The sequence below is a fragment of the Perissodus microlepis genome, chromosome 19 (genome assembly GCF_051167445.1).
Source record: "Perissodus microlepis isolate ML-2025 ecotype Zambia chromosome 19, ASM5116744v1, whole genome shotgun sequence".
Lineage (NCBI taxonomy): Eukaryota > Metazoa > Chordata > Actinopteri > Cichliformes > Cichlidae > Perissodus > Perissodus microlepis.
In genome coordinates, this window is record NC_140479.1 from 12,387,283 (window position 1) to 12,408,066 (window position 20,784).

A 20,784-nucleotide genomic window follows, 5' to 3' on the forward strand; every position below is an offset into this window, starting at 1 on the left:
GGTCTGCAACAGTGCTTAGGTAGATGGTATGTATCCAAGTAACATCCACATGGATGGCAGGCCCCAGAGTTTCCCAGCAGAAAATCGCCCAAAACATTACACTGCCACTGCTGGCTTGCCGTCTTCCCATTGTGCATCCTGGCGGTAGGTGTTCCCCAGGTAAACAACAGACAGGCGCACCCATCTATGCGATATAAAAGAAACCGGAGTCATCAGGCCAGGTCACCTTTCAGTGGTGGGCAGGGGTCAGCTTGGCCACCCTGACTGGTCTGCAGTTCTGTAGCCGCACATAGAAGAAACTGTGATGCACTGTGAATTCTGGCACCTTTCTGTCAGAACCAGCATTAAATTTTTCGTTGCTTTGAGCTACAGCGGTTCATCCATTGGATCAGTCAGTGTTATAATGTTATGTCTGATCAATGTATGTCTTCAGCAGCTTGCTAAAATGCTATTTTAAACACGCCTGCATATGTAAACTAGAACTAGTTTATATATGCATATTTATTATATAAATCGAATTCATTCTGGGCCAGCCAGTAGTGAACAAAGATGTATATCATTTTGAGTCTGTGTTGCAAACATTTCACTTAGACTAGATGTAAGTGGGATTTGCTTTTCTTGTTGTACACCTGTTTGCATGAAACTCGACATACCTGTTTTCTTTGTTATTTGCTTATCATCTTGCTTGCCTGCCTGCCTGCCCGCCTATTAACCTGCACCTTACTCTTATCTGCCTGCACACACATTTGTCTTCGAGGTCTTTCCATTAACTCTACATATTTGCATTTTTTTCTGCCTGTTATAAGTCACTTTATTTCTCTACCTTTCTTCTTGATCCTCCTTTCACCAATTTTTGGTGTAAAATTTCATATGATTTGCTTTATTCTTGCAGTGGCTTTTGCTTGGACAGCTCACCTTTCTCTTTAGTATGAGAGGATGATGACTCTGTCTTCTGTCTGTGTGTCTGTGTGTGGTGGTCACTAATGGATGGTTATTGTGCAAGAGAGAAAACCCACTGAAATAATTGTAAATGGAAACTTAAGGGGAATTTCTGGGACATTAAACATGATGGTTGTACAACATAGCTTGCTCTTGCAAGTGCACAACAGCCAAACTGGGAAGCAGTCAGCTGTGTTGCTGCATTGTTGCAAGCGAAATGGTGTATAGTATAACATATGAGGGGAAAGAGATTTTTACATCAATGATTTTGATCTTGTCCATCTTCTTTATCTTCTTAAAATCAAATTCCAGCTTCATATTCATGCCATCAAACTATGCTTGTTCAGAATTATCCTTATTTATCTTATTCTGGACCTTATTGCAATTCTAAGTTTGTCCTCTGTCTGAAGCAATATCTCTTAGCACGTAGGTTGGGCTTCTGTGCTCACAGGCAGAGCTATGTGCCTGAGATAGTCATATTAGGGAATTGTCTACTCTCTTTAAAATCATCTTGAGCCAAACATAGAAAAAAACTGTTCTGAAGCCAGACCTTTTGACTCGGGGAGTCTATTTGTTGATAGTTCGCAGTTTAAAACGTAATTAATAATAATATTTATGAAGATGTAACAACCAAACAGTCAGCATTCAGGCATTTATCCAATGTTTTTTTTTCTTTTTCTGCTAAAACAAGGTAAAAAAGGTCATGGTTAGCACCAGTAGTAGCTTGATAAATAGCCATAGGATGTTTGCTATGAATACATTTTGTTTTTGTAAGCAACGTCAGTGAGTACAATCTGATAAAGAACCAGACTTTAGATAACTTCTGCCTAATGCATTCTTTCAGATCTGTGTCTGTGTGTGCGTGTGTGTGCATGTGCACATGCCTGCATGCACAGTTTTTAATGTGTCTCCTCCCCTTTATGCTCCAGCTAATGCCACTCCTTTTCCTTCCAGACCTCGAGGATCCACCAATCACACTGACATCCCGCACGTCTCGGATGCGCCACTCATCCCAGAGCGACGAGACTCCTCCCATCTCCTGTTCTGAGGTCTTCCAGGGTGGGGCTTGTGATCTGGATACCCCAGCCCCATCCTCCCTTGCAAGGAGCAGCAGTGCCTCTGACATCATGGAGCCTTTCATCGCAGAGCGGGTCAAAGGTGAAGATCCCCAGAGGGATCCAAATTTGATCCCAAATCCTTCTCCCCATCACCACCACCACTCCACAACTTCTTCCTTACTCGTAACCAACAGCCACGCAGCTCAACCACCCTCACAGTCCCTCACCTTCTCTTCTCCCACCCCTTTTGCCTTCTCCAATGGTGCTGTTTCCTCGTCCTCAGAGGTAAAAGATGACGGTAGTATGTGCGATCAATTCTGGCACCAAAGTGTCTCTCGAAGCCGAGGTTCTAGTTCCGATTGGGTGAGTGACTGGGACTCAGCCTTCGCCTTTCAACCTGAAAAGGAAGCTGATGCAGATGAGGGTGAAACTGGGGAAGATGATTTATTCTCTTCTATTAGGGACTACCTCATTAACAAAGAAGCTGAGAGGAAGGGCGAGGCAGGCGAGAAAGATAGTCCCAGTCGAGCGGTAGAAAACAGCGTTGCTTTACCCGCACTCGTGCAAACAGGGTTGGCAAGAACACAGTTAGAAAACAGAGGGCAGCTCGGAGAAGCAAAGCAGGTGGTAAGGGAGGACAGACAGGTAAGTAAATCAGTGAGACATAGCAGTGTGGATTCTATCGAGGAGAATGAGGCAGAGCAGCCGAGTATCTATGAGTGCTTGGAGCTGCAGTGTCAGTGGCCATCACCCAGTGCTAAGGTGGGCTCTAGTTTAGAAAGAACTACTGCTGAAAAGAAGGTCGTGGGAGGAAATAGTGGAAAGGCAACAGTATTGGAAGGGAAATATGACTTATGGGGTGATACAGAAGAGAAACAAGATGATAAAGAAATGGCAGCAAATGACAAGTCCAGTTTAATTAGGCAAGATACTACTGTGGGTGAAGGAAGCAGTGAATCAGTTCCCCAAACTTCAGAACCCACAAAGACCAAGATGTCCCGTAGTAGCACTAAGAGGCATCATTCTGGGGGTGTCCATGTCAGTTTCCGGCCCTCAACTGAATCTGTCCAGTTCCATAACCCTCTTGAAAATAAGGAGGCCCACTGGAAAGCCCGGCTACGCCGGCTCAGTCACTTCCACACACACAGCCACTCGGCTGGAGAGAGGCCTGGGGTTGGAGCTGGGGCAGGGTCAGGGGGGAAGCTGGGAACAGGGGGTTCAGGTAAGTTTGGCTCTGTGGCTGTTATCAGCCATAGAACAGGCGTACATGAGAAATTAGCATCTGGGACTATAACGGATAGCAGTGGGACAGGGGGCACAGCAGGCCTGGAAACCCGGTCTGGGACTGGAGGGGACAAAGACAAGCAGCATGCTGGATCCTGTGTGGGATCCAGTCATGGCCCAGAGGTTCACTCTGAGGTGTTGTCAAGCAGTTCAGGTTCCTCAGGAGTGCGCGGACGTTTAGGACGTTCCGCCTTGCGATCTAGAGCCTCCCGCTCCCGCTCCCAGGAGCCAGGGAGCACTGCCTCACGGCACCACCAGGGGGCTCTTCTTGGTGGTGTTTATAAGACTGTGGTTCACGCTCTGTCGTCCAAGCCTCGGCCCCAAGGTCAGGGGTCATCCCAAGGCTCGTCGCCGCAGCGGCAGGCCCGGGCCACCATGGGTGATGCATCACTCAGGGATCTCTACTCCCATGTCCTGGGCTACTTTGGACGAAAGACGACTACGCCAGGTGAGGATCGCAACGAACGAAGTTCTCACAAAGGAAACAGCTGTGGAAAGACAAATACTCACCACCACACAAACACCAGCAACTTTCTTTTCCTTTTTGGCTGTTTTTTTTTTTTCTTTTTTAACTGGTTTGTTATGATGGAATGACATTTTTGGCTGAAACTCATCATCTTGCTGCTGGACTGAAATTCAAACTCCCTGTTGATGTGTTTCCTCTTGAACGTAGCCCCTCCTCCAGCCTGCCTCTTATCAAGGACCCTCACCCTCCTACTTCCCATGCCTTTCCACTTCTCTAGCTCAGAAGCTCCCTCCCTCCTTCTCCTTTCTGCTTTCTCTAAGGGTTTCGGGATTTTTAACCTTCTCACCTCCTTACCCTGTTCTCCACCTCCATCCTCACCTTGATGTTGCATGCAGCCTCCTCGTGCCTCCTTCGCCTCCTCCCCCGGACTCCGGCCCTTCTTCAGCTCTACAGAAGGAAACTGATCTACAGACAAGCACAACTGTCTGTAGAAAAAGAAAACAGCTGACATACACTATACTATTGAGAAAGATCCCAGATGTTTTGTAGCACTTTCAGACTTTGATTCATTGTTGTCAATCAAGGAATATCAGTGATTTTACAAATTGAGTGTAAGCATTTAGCTGTAGTTCATTCTCACACCACTAGAGTGCAGCATAAGACCCTTTGATAAATTGATTGTAGTAATCTAGACAGAATTTGAATGAATATAAAAAGGTATGCACTTTCAAATTGGTAATGGTTATTTGCCTTGGACACTGCCACAGCCTTTATCAGCTATGCTGAATGGTTAAGTGCACATTTGAATCAGCAGCACAAATGCCACCTTTTTCTGTTCATTCTAATCCTTGGTGCAGAAGTGAGGCTATTTTACCTTTGGGTTTGGATTTTTGATAAGAGCACAATGATTCATCACCTGAATCTGTCTTGATGTGGAGTTACTGTTGCAAAACCACTTTTTAAAATCATGTTCTTACATTATTCAGGAGTATTGCATGGCAGCTTGTGTCAAATAATATACTTGTTTGGTTTGTCTACTAATGTTCCAGGTGTTTGAGGCCTGCATTATTTATTTGTTTATTTTTTTATTAAATTTTTTTTATTACAGTAAGGAAGAAATTGCATTTTAGTGTAAATAAGCATTTTTGGGCATTCACGGTTTCACCTCGTACTTTTTATACCAGATATTATATGCTGTGGCTGGTTAAACTCAGATTGATGGTGCTTTTGCATAATCCATGAGCACAAGTGGCGCCCTTGTGCCACTTGACCACACTCTTTTATGGTTCGCTTGTGCAGAATTTGCATGACTGAACTGAGTCCATTAGAATGAGCTTGTGCAGTTATTGTAAACTCTCCACACTGAAGTCCTTAAAAAAGGGCTTTATTAGGTCTAGTGTGTTGCATCATTGTTACTGTATTTGTCCATTCACAGCAGCTGGTTCTTTACTGAACTGCAGCCATTGGTAACTCTCCATGTAGAGTAATATATCCAGAGTTGTTTTTATTTTTGGATCTCTTTGCTAAGAGTGTTGATCCAGTGGAGACAAGGTCATCCGTGGCTCTTATCTTATTGAGGTGATTTTGGTATCAGGTGCCAGACGACACACACTGCATTTGTTGAAATGACTCAACCGAATGGGCTGAACATGTGAAAAAAAAAACACTAGAGATGAGTTGTCAAGTCTGTCAGATGGCATAGTCTGTGTAAGGTCAGCTCACAGCTTGTTTATGGTACTAATAGGTAGAGGTGGGAATCACCATACATCCCACGATACGATATTATCACAATACTTAACGCACGATACGATATTATTGCAATTTTTTAAAAATATTTTGCGATATTCAGATTCTGTACATAAAGGTAAACTTTATCAATATTCATTTTATCTAATATCAAAGTCTCACACTCAGTCTTGACAAACTGAACGGTTTGTATTACAGTCTAGTCCAACTTAACTGAATGCAACCATCTGGTACAATTATAGCTATTCTGAACTATGCAATTTATGAAAACTATGCAGCCCATTCAGCAACTGAAGAATTTGAAAGTAAATTAAAACAAAATATAATTTTACATTAAATGAAAAAGTTTTAAACTTAATTAAAATAAAACATGTCTTAAATTAAAATAAGTAAACTGTCATGTTTATTGCTGCCAAAAAAAAAAGTTAAACACATTTGGACAGTGAAGGAATGTCAGGATTCTTGCTCAGAAAAAGGATCAACATGCTCTGAAGTCAGAGCATGTTCCAGTCCACAAAAACTTTTTTTGTAACAAAATATCGATTTCTGCTGTCCCTGTATCGATACATTATTAGCAAACAAAATATCACAATACTACACAGTATCGATTTTTTCCCCCACCCCTACTAATAGGGAATGCATTGTATATGTTAGCTTTAATGGTGCATTAATGAGACTAAAAACACTTTTCTTTTTCCTTCCATTTTGTGTTGCTATTGGTGATGTCATGGCAAATAACCATTACAGTAAAATATTATTTAACATCTGGGCAAGGGCACATGTCTGAATAACACTAATTTTGCTTTTGAGTATTCAGGAATGATATCTGTAAGGCTTCAATAGAAGCAACATTAAGTTTACTTAAGTTCTCTCCGTACTATCACAGCCACAGTATTGTGATCCTGCTTAAATTTTTATGGTTGCGCTTACGTTACCTGCTGCAGAGGTGGAGCAGATGATATCTTTGGGTGATGTACAAGTGTACCTGCAGGGTATTCCCTTTTGAATTTTTCTTGTTCGGTGGTAAATTCTGGGCACAGTAAATAATTTGATTGTGGATTAAGCTTTATTGACAAAATAACTGGTATTCAGGGGTAGAAGCAACCAACTCATGCTGTCTTCTGTCAACCACAGGTGCAGACATTAAATATTAGTTAGTTAATACTGAAAGCAGCAGATTTAATCCCATCTGACTTTGGGTTGGAGAGATGCACTCTATCAGAATTTATAAACTCCCACTGGTCACTATCTTTGTATCCAAGCTAACAGCAGTATAACTCATAGTAACATAACTGCACTAATGTGGGCCTGTGGTATGCTGCTTGTTTGGAGCTAACAGTGTGATACTCTCTCTTGCTCTGTCTGCATGGTGTGTATTAACTCCTGCATTGCTTTCCTGGTGGTTATTGATGCGCCTTCTATTGTGGCTTTTCTTTATTTAAAAAATACAGTTTTAAATAACATTCAGGCCTACAGTATACACACACATCAGGACTGCTCTTAAATCATAAATTTTACCAGTTACTAGTTTGTTTTAGTGATATTGTGACATTTCAGTGTAACATCTGATCACTGTGCTTTAAATAGTGCTTTTAATGCTCTGTGGGCAGTGTTGGGATTACTGTTTCCTGATCAAAAACAAAATGTCACCATATCTTTGATTTTTTAGATGTTTACAAAGATTATCAACAAGTCAGACCTGATGATAGTCATGTTACACAATTCCTTATTTCTTGGTATGTCTAAGTTTTCTATCATTGAAACTGTTTGCGTGGGTAAGCATCAGTCAAGCCCCTCTCAGGCATCTGCTCCTTTCTGTAAATGTGACAGCATCTGAGCAAGTCCTGTCTGAATGCACATCCTGGTCACTTTTTCATTAGAAAACTCAAGAAAAGACTTAAACTGTTAACTACCTAAAAACTGGATATTTATGCACCTTAAACATCATGGACAGCACAACAAATAAAACTTTGAGACGTCTTAATAACTTTAAAGGTGTGCATTGAAGTATTTTATTTTGAAAGTCCAGTTGCCGCTAACAAGCCAGGCTCGGCTCCGGTATGTAAATTTACTACCTGCTGGCTGGCCTGGGAATGATGTCATTCGGCTTCCTCTCCAGTGAGTCTCTTCCTGGATTAACTTAAGAGCGGTTGTCAGCTGGACTTCAGGGTTGTGGAGTTGGAAGAGAGACTTGCTGGTGAAGCAGCTGCATGATGTTGAGGATCAGAATAGTGAGCTGGCCTGTTTGAAGATGGGGACAATGTCTGAATGGGAGTATGCTGTCACTTTAACAGGGTAATAGTTTTGTATACAATGTCTGACAGGGGCTTCACAGTCTGTCTTTGTGTGTTTGCTTACTTATATGGCTCCCTATGCTTTTGAATGCTCATGGTTTTTATCATTCCTGTGTGTGTGTGTGTGTGTGTGTGTGTGTGTGTGTGTGTGTGTGTGTGTGTGTGTGTTTATTATAACCTTGTCTACCTCTGTGCCTCATTATGCATTTGTGTTTGTAGCCAATAAAGAGGAGGTGGTCCAGAAGGCCCGTCCAGTCTCCACTGATGTTGGAAGCAGCAACCCAAACTTCTCTGACCTCATGGATGAGTTTATCCAGGAGAGACTGAGGGCCAAAGGAACTTCAGTTAGTACAACACACACACTAATTTCAGATTGTGTCATAAGATGGAAGATACGAGCGTCACTTTCTCCTCTGTACACAGGGTCGCCGTGGCAGCAGCCCGGGAAGCCTGGAAGTTCCCAGGGATCTGCCAGAGCTCCTGGAGGCCAGTCATAGTCGTGATGGATCGCGACCCTTAGATGATCTTCGGCCTGTCGATGATCCGGGGGTTCCCTCTGAGTGGACGTCACCCGCTAGTGCCAGCGGTTCTGATGTCATCAGCTCCGACAGCCAGTCAGACTCCTTTAATGCCTTTCAGTACTCCACCTGCAAATTTGATAGTAAGGAACAAGATATGAGCAGTTTATTTATACTGCACGGCACACATTTATCCTCCTTTTAAAACAATATTAAAGTATAAAACTGTTATCTTGTGCAAAACTTTTTATTAGTTCATGTAAAATTGTTTTATGTTATTAAATAATCATTTTTTCTGCCAAGAGAAGCAGAAAAACACAAAATCGAGTTTCTTTTTTTAAGGTAAATTAATCTGTAGGAGTAAGCCATCTCATCTTCTGTTTAACTTTGAAGAACTTTTTGTGAAGTGTTTAAAAATAATGCATCACAGTTTGTCAGGCTGCTGAAATTAAAAGAGGAAAATCAACAACTGTACAGCAATGATGAGTTTTCTTTCTTTTGTAGATTTTACTTTTAGCTCCGAGGCGTCTGCAGGGGGAGTTGGATCTGCAGCAGGAGGGGGAGGAGGTCGAGGCAGCTCGCTGGATCAGGACAGCCTTGGTGGGGGCGTGGCCTGTGAAGAGCATGAGGTGGCCAGTTTGACGACACTTCACATTGACTCAGAGACGAGCAGCCTGAGCCACACTGTCACGGTTACAGGTAGGGACATAACAGACTTCAGCTCAATGCCTGCTCACCAGAACCCTTAAATACTGTGTTTTTATGCCATCTGAGGGGTTTTCCCAGTGTGTAATTTCCCAGTAGATTAAATTTGGGGGGGGGATTGACTGTGAGAATTGACTCTAATAAAGATAAAAGAAGTTGAAATAATGCCATTTGATACAGTTTATCAAATTTTTTGGTAAACACGTTGTAAATTAAGTCCATCTGAAATGTAGGTTCTTGCGTCAATCATGCAAACACACACACACACACACACACACACACACACACACACACACACACACACACACACACACACACACACAAACTAACACTGGTTATCAAGTGTTTCTATGCAAGGTTACTTTAATCTAGTAAACAAATGGTTGTGTGTAGGCTGTGTAGCCTCTTAGATTTATCAGTTCGTGTTGGTGTTTGCGATAAGCACCTATTTTGTAAACAGATCCTCGTAACACTAATGAAGGATAAAGTAGGACTGGGCATCTAATAGAAATGTAAATTCAATTTCGGCTTCCAGTGGTTATTATAATAGAATAAGATGGAATAAAATTAATGCTTTTATCCATTATTTTTGCTGCAAAAATTGATACTGGTATTAATAATACTGCAAAGTGTTGTTTTTTTCTTCCATTATGAATCGAGGGCATTCTTTTCCTTTGTAAGAGTCTAGTTTTGAAACCTGTCCCATTCAGGTCTCTGTCGTTTATCTTGTGGCCGCCATGCAGATCGCCTGAGCTGGTGAAGTTTGCTGTTCACCAGTTCATCTCCCCGCACCTGCAGACATCCAGTGGTTGAAGCTTCAGAACAGCAGTTGCCCTTCCAAGATGAACTTTTGCAGTGAAAAACACGCCCTAACTCCCTATTGGATTTATGAATCCCTGTTAGATATTAACTAATCAAGATTACAACTTTAAACAACTAAGTGATCATGCCTTTTGTTGTAATCAAGCAGCCCTACTCTGAATAGAATATCACACTTTTCTTTTTAATTCAAGCCCGTTTTTTACTTTACCACCTCTCTACAGCGATGTGCATCCCTAAGAACATTTTATATGAAATTTGAGTGCAGGCTCTCATTTACCACAATGTTGAGTATCCATTTAAAATGATGTAAAAGGACCCAAACAATGATAGGCACTCTGCAAAAGAAACCCAGTCGAGCAAACCTATTTAGAAATACTCTTAAAGGTACAAGATCAACAGATACTTTGAATGCAGTCTTTTGTTATTGATTAACAAGAACATCTATCACGTTTTCAGGATTTTTTTAAAAAATATCACAGTGATGAGTGTCAATAAAAAGCATGAGAGTAGAATAATAAAATACATAATAGCTGAAGCAAATAACATGCTTATAAATCACATTAGTGTGATCCAGAACAAAGAGAAAAATGGACTAAACTATCATAAGAAAGTATTTTTCTGATTGTCTTGGTTTTCTATGTGATATTTAAAATGACGTTTTTTACTATCCGCTTAGCACTTAGGTTTTAAGTCTCCTTCTTTGATATAAGTCATAATAAAAACAACCTCTCAGCCTCACATTCCACCATAAAGCATGAATCTCATCCTCCCATTGCCTTATCAGGAGTTGATATTTTCTGTATTCTTTCCCAGGTTCAGAGAGTGCATCACCCATGCATTCACTCGGGGGCTCTCGTTCCCAGACTCCTTCTCCTGCCACTTTGACAGCAGAGCACACTGTGCACACGCATTCCCACTCCCACGCCCATTTACAGCTGGACCAGAAACTCCACAACTCTGTCTTACAGACCCCCGATGACCTGGGTAATACTCAGAGGCATTCACTTTGAGATGCATTTTCCTGTTCATACAAAGTGTAGTACTTTAATCATGTTTGTGAATATGAAATACTTTGTAGGATGACTCAGTCATGTTCTCATTGACTCATTTATTCCAGAAACGAGTGAGTTCCCTAGTGAGGACTGTAGCGTGATGGCGGGCGGCTCTCTGACCGGATGGCACGCAGATGTTGCCACAGTGATGTGGCGAAGGATGCTGGGTATCCTGGGAGATGTGAACAGCATCAAGGACCCAGAAATCCACGCTCAGGTCTTTGACTACCTGTGTGAACTTTGGCAAAACCTGGCCAAGGTGAGAATTGAGACATACAGCGAACCCGCAACTCCTGTGTCAGTGAACATGTTCTCCAATGACGAGCTTTTCTGTTTGCAGATCAGGGATAATTTGGGCATTTCTCTGGATAACCAGTCGTCTCCTCCACCCCCTGTTCTGATCCCACCCCTGAGAATCCTCACCCCTTGGCTCTTTAAGGTATGTGTGATAGAGAGGTAACAATAAGGGTTATAACATAACATGTGTTTCAATGTTAGTTAAGCAATCTTTTCTCTTAAGGCCACCATGCTGACAGAGCGTTACAAGCAGGGGAAACTTCACGCCTACAAGCTGATTTGTAGGATCATGAAGAGACGGCAAGACGTTTCACCAAACACAGACTATCTGACACACTTCTATAACATCATGCATCAAGGACTTCTCCACCAAGACCAGGTAGAGTGGTCTCAAATTTATACTTGAACATAATATATGAACAAACAGCATATTTTATATTTTACAGATTTCTTTAATCTTGCAGCTCTTAATAAAAAATTTTTAATGTTAAATACTCAAATCCAGATCTTTAAGCACAGAGTAAGTGCAGGAAAGCAGGGAAATGGGGAGAAAAGATAGTCATGCAGGCAAACATGCTGTGCTACTGTGAATGCACCTTTGAAGCGAAATGTTTAAAAAAAAAAAAACTGTATTACTTTTACAGGACATTGTGAACACCATCATCAAGCACTGTAGTCCCAGGTTCTTTAGTATCGGTCTACCTGGAGCCACCATGCTGATCCTGGATTTCATCATCGCAGCTTCTAGAGTCACTGCCTGCTCATCACTCAATGTAAGAAATCCTCCCATTTGCAATGTTGGTTTCCAGCTTTACAGGAGCTGATTCTTTCATTCCTGTCTTCCTAACAAGTTTTATTTTCCCTCAAAGGCTCCAAGAGTTGAAGCACAGATTCTTCTCGGATCTCTGGTGTGCTTTCCCAACTTTTACGGGGAGCTTCCTGCTCTCCACCCCACCACAGCTGACGTGGTACTTACCAAGTTCCCTGATGTCAAGGTACGTGAATGCCGATCATCATCTTCCACCTTACCTTATCCCTAGTATCCTCCTCTGTCACAACAACTCTCTGCATGTCCTCCTTCACTACATCCATGAATCTTCTCTTAAGCCTTTTTCTTTTCCTCCTGCCTGGGAGCTCCATATTCAACTTCCTTTGTTCAGTAAATCCACTATCCCTCCTGTGCACATCAGGGCTCTAGACTAACTTTTTGCCATGGGCGTACCGGCACAAAAGTTAGGCGCACACAAATTTTATAATAATTTATATAATATAATGTGTTTTTCTGGATACACTGTGCTTTTTCAGCATTCAAAGATTGATGACACCGTGTCAGAGCACTGGCTATGAATTTCAGAAGGATCAGGCCTTAACTTAACAGAAAAGTTAGCAATAGTTCTTTTCCTATTACAGCTACATCCACTTCTGTCGTGCCTAGGCTGCTCACTAGGGCTGTGTATCATCACTGATTTCTATAATCCATTCGATTCCGGTTTTCAAAGTCCCGATTCGATTCAACTTAGCCTCAGACAGTCAGAAATATTATAATTCTGATCATTTATCAGTACTGACTTCATCAGAATTGTGAACATCACAGCAGATGCCTTTGTATGAAAGTAACTGAGAATAAAACACAGAAAAACATGAAGGAGATTTTCCTGGTCTGGCTTTTTATAGCAGATAACCTTAAAAATATTCTACAATGTTCTGCATATAAAGTTTACATTTCTTCAGTATTGAACAACAGAAAAAATAGGCTTTCTTGTCCGAGGTCATTTAAGTGAAAAAAAGAAAAGAAAAAGACAGCAGCCGACAGCGCTGTAAACAACGGTAGACTGGTGGGTAATAAGCGAATGAATAATACAGAAAACAGAGATTGGAGATGGGAAACTGTTCTTGAAGTACAGAGAGAGATAGAGAGAGAGCTAGCTGTGCATGAAGTGTGATTTTAATAGTCGTGGAAGCAAAACAGCAAAATTCATGACGACATTGATCAAATGTGAAGCGCAGTTTGCTGCTTCTTTTGCTGCTGGCTCGGTGAATTTTGGTTGGAGAGAGACAAAACCTGCAGCTCAGAATCAGCGCAAAAAGACGTAAACACAGCGCGGACCGGACGCATCAGAATCACTAAGCTCCGACAGCGTGTCCGTCTACGGGCCGTCGGGTGAGAAAGCCGAGAACGACAAAGTTGATTCTGATGCGTCGGTTCCGCTCCGTGTTTACGTCTTTGTGTGGAATCCGTGTACCTGCTCTCATTTACTGTTTGGTTGTTGTTGAAATGGTTTTGTGAGCTTTGATCTGAGAATCTGGCGTTTCTGGCAAAACACAGTTATATTTAAGTCGATTCAGGATTTAATGAATTGATATCGCTTTATTCAAGCTACTCACCTCCCACTTCCACCTGCACTTTCAACTGGACCACGGCCAATCAGAGAGGTCCCGCCCCTTACTATCTCTGATTGGTTTAGTCCACGATAGGGGCAAAATGTGTGTCTGTTGTTGACCACAGGGAAGGTTGCAGATTTTTTTTTTTTTTTTTTGCTACCCGAACAGTTGGTCGCACAGGTGCAACCAAATATTTTTTTTTAGTCGCACCACTGAAAAATTTGGTCGCATTTGCGACCAAATTGGTCGCACTCTAGAGCCCTGCACATGTCCAAACCATCTCAACCTTAACCTTGTCTCCAGCCTGAGCTGTCCTTCTAATGTATGTAAATGTAGTTTATGGGATATTTTCAGTAGCAGTGTATTTAGGTGGCTGAAATTATCCTTCACCAGAGGCTCCCCTTGTTTGGATAATAGGGAATTATAGCCATCCTAGCAGTTACAAATGCACAGAAAATTCTTCATTTTTAATCTTGCAGCATCCTTTCTGCAAATGATATGCAGCGCAGCCTGGTTCAGTGTATTCACAGTGGATAAACTGTTCATCATACCTCATATGCACTTCTCTGGGAGAGTATTACAATACACCGCAATAAAATATTGAGAAAAGAACATTTTTTTAAGAAATTACTTTAATCTTCCTGTAAGTTCGGGGAAGAGCAGGACAATACAGTTAAACTGACAGGTCTGAAAATGTGTTAGTTTTTTTTTTTTTTTTTTTTTTTTAACTCGCACATCAAAAGCTCAAAAAGTTTATCTACTTTGTTTGTAATCCAGGTCAGTTCAAACGTCGGCTGTCCATAGGGGATCTCGGAGGCAAACTAATAGGCTAATGTATCATCAACCATTCTTGTTTGAGCTAAGGGTGATGGGAGTGATGTTGTTATTGTTGTTGGTGCCATGTAAACTGCTAATGCCATGCGTGGCAGTGCCTCAGGCTCACTCACTGCTTTCTTATGTGGCAGAAGCTTGTTTTGAATCACTAAGCGGTCATTAACACTGACCAGAGGGACAAGACCAGGGAGTGTGTGAACGTGTCTGGGGTGTGTGTTGATCTGTTTAAACTGTGACTTTGTGTCCATATTTAGTCCAGCATATGTGTCTACGATATGCATTAACACCACACAGTGTAGTTCCTTGAATCTGTTTCCTGTTTGTCTGACTGGGAACTATTAAGCTTGTCCTCATTTTCTGACATATAAATAGTGTTGAAATGATGGATGCTCATATCAAATATTGCCAAATAATGAGGTTAGCTTAAAGGGAGGGGGAAATGAACTAAAATGGCTTGTTTCAGATACTGGACAAACTCAAGGACTACATCGAGGCCTTGTGTAAGATAGAGAAGGATTATTTTGAACAGTGAATCATGCAAAGCTACTCTAATAGGTCCATTTTAAAGATGCAGTCTCTTTATTATTTATTATACACACCTTTAAGGGCTACTCAATTATGGCAAAAATCATAATCCCAATTATTATCATCATCAGTATTTCAATCTGAGTTCTGCAACATGACTTTTTATATTAATGCCTATAATAACAATACTAGTGGTCAGCTGATATATTGCTATTGAAAACTGATGTGCTGTATGTTTTTGTTTTTTTGTTGTTTTCTTTTTTTAAGGAGCATATCGTCAAAACCATCCTGACCTCTGCCAGGGATGAACCCTCTGCTCCTGCTAGGTAAAGGGTTTATAAAGTTTATTTATTTATTTATTTATTTTCATTACACATATACAGTGTTGCGCAGGTGCCCCAGGTTACCTAAAGTTATCATTTGTTAATAAATTCCTTAAGTATGTAACCACATCTGTTTGTGCTCACCGTTGGCGAGTATTTCTTTATTTTATGCTGGTTCCTGTGTGTAAAATTAATATATGCAGTGATTCCGATAAATTGCATTTATAGAGGCCTTTATTGCACAACTGCTTGCTCACACTGTGCTGTTTTTGTCAGGTGTGTGGCTTTGTGCAGTCTGGGGATATGGCTGTGTGAGGAGCTGGCCCACGGGACTCAACATCCACAGATTAAAGATGCTCTCAATGTGATCTGTGTTACATTGAAGGTCAGTCACACCTCTATAAATAGCAATTAAGTTCTGTTCAGCTGGACCTCCAAATAGCAACCTAAATTTTATATTTGAACTGTGACTCATTAAGACTGAAATGTCAGACCAGTCTGATCACATTATGAGTTGTGTTATAGTCGTCTGTTCTCACACTTTGTCCCCAGTGACCATGGATCTCTCAGTTTCTGACTGTGGTCCAGTGAAATAAGACCAAAGCAGTGACTCTGATTCAAAGGCACAGCAGACTGGCCGCATGTTGCACGGATCTGCTCAACACACTAGTGCCAAAACATCTGCTCCTTTTTAGACTGAAAGTTTATCATACTGTTTCCATGAGGCAAGCCATGGTATAGTGCAGACCACTTACATAGACAAATAAATTTAATGTAGTGTATGAGAGAACGTACGTCTGTTCTTTATCCTTTTCTTTCTTGTTTTTTTAAGACCTAGACATTTTCAATGATCCCTTCTCTACATCTGAATGTGAATCCTATTTAATACTTTGTGAACCCTGAAAATGATTGGCTGCAGCCGGATTACCAATCCAAACTATAGAACTGGTATCTTTGTTGATATATTCCTGTTGTTGTTAAGATAGCCTTTGATAGGAAACTCCTATGTAAAATCCTGTAAAATGTGCCGGTTATAAAATTAGAGGGTCACTGTCATCATGCCTCTCACTCCTCTCTGTTCTAAACCCTTCCCACTAGACAAGTATGGATACATGAGTGTACTTCATTAAAGAGAATAAAAATTAGCAACAAAGACTTCAGACACATAAACATAGAGACCAGTCAGCGAGGCCCTGGTGAGAATGTGTATTCCCATGGAGGTTGTTGGCAGTCGCTGTGAGATGGTTGCAAAGAGGTTGCTGCACCAAAAACCACTCGCCAACTAGTGGCTGAGTGGCAATAAAACTGCAATGGAAACTAGAAATTAAGTACCTTCGCTTTCAAAGTAAAAATGTGTCTTACCACTGCAACTGACACGTTTCAAGAGAAGCAACACTTTTTTTTTGCCAACTATGGATGCAGGGATCTCTATTCCTGCATGACTGTTTCTTTATCAGTTGATTTTAAGGTAGCCCTGTTAACCTGTGCAAGATTTTTTTCAGTCTGATTAAAATTCACTGTAGATCTTCACTAAATAAGGTAATCATTTTGACATTGACAGAATTATCTAACTTTTAAGAATTGGCGGAAGTTGATTTCTGATGTAAACAAACATCGCTTTCTGGGTTTTTTCTTTAGTGTCACCTTGCTGTGTGCCACAGATTTCAATTTCTCCCTTCTTACTTACTTTTGTCACTTCACTAGAAGGTTAACACATGCACCTCTAATGAGCCTAAAGACTCCTTTTACTCGACATCTAAAAATAGTTCTGGCTATTCTAATTTATTAGAATCAGGGGAATTTATTTGGGGCGATCGTGGCTCAAGAGTTGGGAGTTCGTCTTGTAATCGGAAGGTTGCCGGTTCGAGCCCCGGCTCCGACAGTCTTGGTCATTGTGTTGGCCAAGACACTTCACCTGTTGCCTACTGGTGGTGGTCAGAGGGCCCGGTGGCGCCAGTGTCTGGCAGCCTCGCCTCTGTCAGTGCGCCCCAGGGCAGCTATGGCTACAATGTAGCTTGCAATCACCAGTGTGTGAATGTGTGTGTGGATGACTGAATGTAGTGTAAAACGCTTTGGGGTCCTTAAGGAACTAAGTAAAGCGCTATACAAATACAGGCCATTTACCATTTACCATTCTAAAAGGTTATAATGCATTTTTGTCCAATGCCAGAAACATGTTGCATACCACAGCTTTAAATTCAGAGTTATAGATAAGGTAAGCAGACCAAAGTACAGAGTTAATACTGGAGGATTAGATGGAGGGTGTGTTTAACATGTTGTCCTGCGAGCAGCCAAAGTACAATGGAAAACGCTGTTGGAGATGAGTGTTGGTGTTGGTGAAATTTCCATAGTGGGCTTAGTGTGTTTCAGACTGGGAGGCCTGTGGATCACAATAATACGGCCCAACATTTACTGTCATCTAAAGCCAAACACACACACTCACACACGCATACCTTTTCCACCTTGGAATCCCTTGCTCGTGTATCGGCAGCCAACGACCCATCACACACACACACACACACACACACACACACACACACACACACACACACACACACACACACACTTGCATTCACTCACTCCTGGGAGCAAACCCTGGACTGTCAATATGTTTGGTCCTTCTTCAGATAGGAGACTAATCCAGAGGGAATGCTGCAAGCTGTGTCTCTGTGTCGCACACACGCACCATTGCATGTATACACACATCTTGTCCACTTTTGAATCTCTTGCCTTCATACCAGCAGCCAGTAGCTCCAGCCATTGGCTTTGTGACACACACACACACAAAGCTTGAGGGATTGTCATATTTCCATGCTCTTCCTGCTGTTCTCTTTGCCTTTCATCTGTAAGCATTTTGCTGTAAATGTATTATGCTGTAAACACCTTGTTAACCTTAAAGAAGTATAGCAAATACTATCTGTGGGATTTCAGCACGGATAACTGATATGTTAGTTGTGACAGATAAGATGCTTATATGATACCTGCCAGTATTAATTTGAACAGTGCCAATATGTGAAGAAGAATGTGTGTTTTTAGACTGGCAGGCAACACAAAGAGAAGCTTTAGAGGTAATAAAAATAGATGATTTATTATATGATATTTAGACTAATAATTTACTGACTTCATATGGTAAATGGCCTGCATTTGTATAGCGCTTTTCTAGTCCATAGGACCCCAAAGCACTTTACACTACATTCAGTCATTCACCCATTCACACACACATTCACACACTGGCGATAGCAAGCTACATTGTAGCCACAGCTGCCCTGGGGCGCACTGACAGAGGCGAGGCTGCCGGACACAGGCGCCACCACCAGTAGGCAAACATGGGGTTAGTATCTTGCCCAAGGATATTTGGCATGCAGCCAGGAGGCAGCCTGGGATCGAACCACCGACCTTCTGATTAGTGGCTGACCTGCTCTGCCACCTGAGCTACAGCCACCCTCATATCATTTTTTTTATATTTGTCTCTTGGTAATTAATGCCATCAGGCCGATTGTGGGTATTTTTGTTGACTAATTTAAGCCAAAGTTATTAATAGCTTAGAAAAAATGTGCGAGCTACTTGTTTAAACCTTCTAACGGTCCTGTGGAACCATTCATCCTTTTTCCTGGACATATTCACTTCCTAGAGAGAAGGTTCAAAATAATTTGGCCTGAAATAGGATTTGGTATTAACAAGCAACCTCATTATGGCCGTGTGAAATACAAGACGTGCCAGTGACAGATGTTTGATAACTGATACAGATGGATTTTGCTAAAAATGAATGTGTGTATGAATTTAACCCAGACCGGTGAATTAACATCAATGTTTTTTCTCCTCTGTCCGTCAGTACCCCAATAAGAGTGTAGCGCTGGTGGCGTCAGACATCCTGCACCTCCTGATCAGTTACGTTGATCATCTTCAGAAATTCCCACCCGACACTCCAAAGAAGATCGTAGAGGTGAGACATAAAATACAGAGAACATTTGAGCAACATTAATATTTTAATATTTCTGAATATTGGTTAAGACCGCTATTGCTTTGCCATAACATCGTAATGACTGAAGTCATGCTGTGTAAAGCCAAGGCCTCACAGTGCTGGTAGACATTTAACACATTTTTTATAGAGGTTTTAAAAACTGTGGCTGCTTCATGGTGTCGCATAACTTCAGAGGCATTAATGCTCATTTTAATCTTACTCTCTTCTTTCAGATTTTGATTGCCACCATCACATACTTGCTGCCTACTACTGAGTCTTCACCTCATGAACTGGATAAAAGGGTAAGCTGCTCACATTCACTTAACAACACTTTTTTAAAAACTTGCTGGATTGTTAGTTTTTAAAAATTGTACTTGTGTGTTGCAGCTGGTAGTTTCCCTCCTGCTGTGTCTGTTGGATTGGGTGATGGCACTGCCTCCAAAGACTCTTCTTCAGCCTGTGCAAACACGAAGCCCTCCAGAGAGGGACCAGCCTACCAAAACGCTCCTCAGCTGTATTTATAAGGTATATGCTTGTGTTTATATTCACATATATGTCAGTATAAGGCCAGTTTGGCTCAACTGGAGCTGTAAACGATACACAAAGGAATCCACTCATCCACTTTTTTCTTTTAAAAATGTGTCCAGGTATTACATGGCTGTGTGTATGGGGCACAGTCTTTCAGCAATCCCAAGTATTTCCCGCTGCAACTGTCGGACCTATTGAGTCCAGACTACGACCCCTTCTTGCCTTTAGAGAACCTCCGAGAACCAGAACCGCTACACAGTCCGGACTCTGAGCGATCCAGCAAACTGCAGCCAGTCACCGAAGGTAATGTATCAAGCAGTGGAAATGCACTGCTCTGCGGTTAACACCTATTACGTTTTTCCTCTTGTCGCTTTAATAATCCATGCAATGTGGTGCGTTGATCCAGATGCATATAGAAAAACTTTACACTATGACACCAAGGTCTCTGCAAAACTTTTGGTTTAGTCTTTACATGTGTGCACACCTGTCTGCATCTGTGTCGGAGTATATATCATCTCCTGCTGTGGTTCACCAGGACTCTGTCTAGTTTAATGACTGGAGTAGCCCGAAAGGCCATGCTTCTCTTCTCCTGTCTTCTCTCGTCTAACCACTAATCTTCACTTACACAATTCCGTTTTTTATTCTTTTAATATCCTAAGACTATTTTCTGCTAATGTTCCTCTCACTTCTATTACATTCTGCTGGGTTCATTTATCATTTATTTTTGCTTCCCTTTGCCTTGTCTGCCTCTTTTAGAGCACCCTACGAGGTTCAGGGAGTCATTGAAAATCTGGTCAATACATATCTGTACTCTGTGCACAGCCTGTCAATAAGGAGTTGCCGTAAAGCGTGCGCGCGTGTGTTTCACAGTGTGTGTGTGTGTAATGATGTTGATTAACCAGGATCGGCTGGCAGCACATGGTGTGATGGCATTGGCTTCTTCTCAGCATGGTGCAAACTATGTACGAGCTGAAAGTGTGCTTGTACTTTCTCCTAGTTTCTACGGTGATTCCTTAAGTTAACTCGTAAACTAAAGAACAAGTCAGAGTA

General features: G+C 41.6%; 1 protein-coding gene across 7 annotated transcripts in view; it reads left to right on the forward strand.

The window, feature by feature from the left end:
- The window catches only part of ralgapa1 (Ral GTPase activating protein catalytic subunit alpha 1), a 72,951-nt gene that overhangs the window by 14,109 nt on the left and 38,058 nt on the right, over positions 1-20,784 (forward strand). For 4 of the 7 annotated variants that reach the window (XM_084915364.1, XM_084915357.1, XM_084915358.1 and 1 more), the window contains exons 19-34: positions 1,894-3,729; positions 8,007-8,131; positions 8,211-8,448; positions 8,810-9,004; positions 10,646-10,816; positions 10,950-11,143; positions 11,225-11,323; positions 11,405-11,560; positions 11,826-11,954; positions 12,051-12,176; positions 15,190-15,248; positions 15,522-15,630; positions 19,078-19,188; positions 19,440-19,508; positions 19,594-19,731; positions 19,854-20,037. In XM_084915364.1, coding sequence (XP_084771490.1) covers positions 1,894-3,729; positions 8,007-8,131; positions 8,211-8,448; positions 8,810-9,004; positions 10,646-10,816; positions 10,950-11,143; positions 11,225-11,323; positions 11,405-11,560; positions 11,826-11,954; positions 12,051-12,176; positions 15,190-15,248; positions 15,522-15,630; positions 19,078-19,188; positions 19,440-19,508; positions 19,594-19,731; positions 19,854-20,037 — 3,939 coding nt within the window. The remainder of the gene's footprint in view (positions 1-1,893; positions 3,730-8,006; positions 8,132-8,210; positions 8,449-8,809; positions 9,005-10,645; positions 10,817-10,949; positions 11,144-11,224; positions 11,324-11,404; positions 11,561-11,825; positions 11,955-12,050; positions 12,177-15,189; positions 15,249-15,521; positions 15,631-19,077; positions 19,189-19,439; positions 19,509-19,593; positions 19,732-19,853; positions 20,038-20,784) is intronic. The other 3 variants (XM_084915365.1, XM_084915362.1, XM_084915363.1) reach the window with 1 other exon arrangement.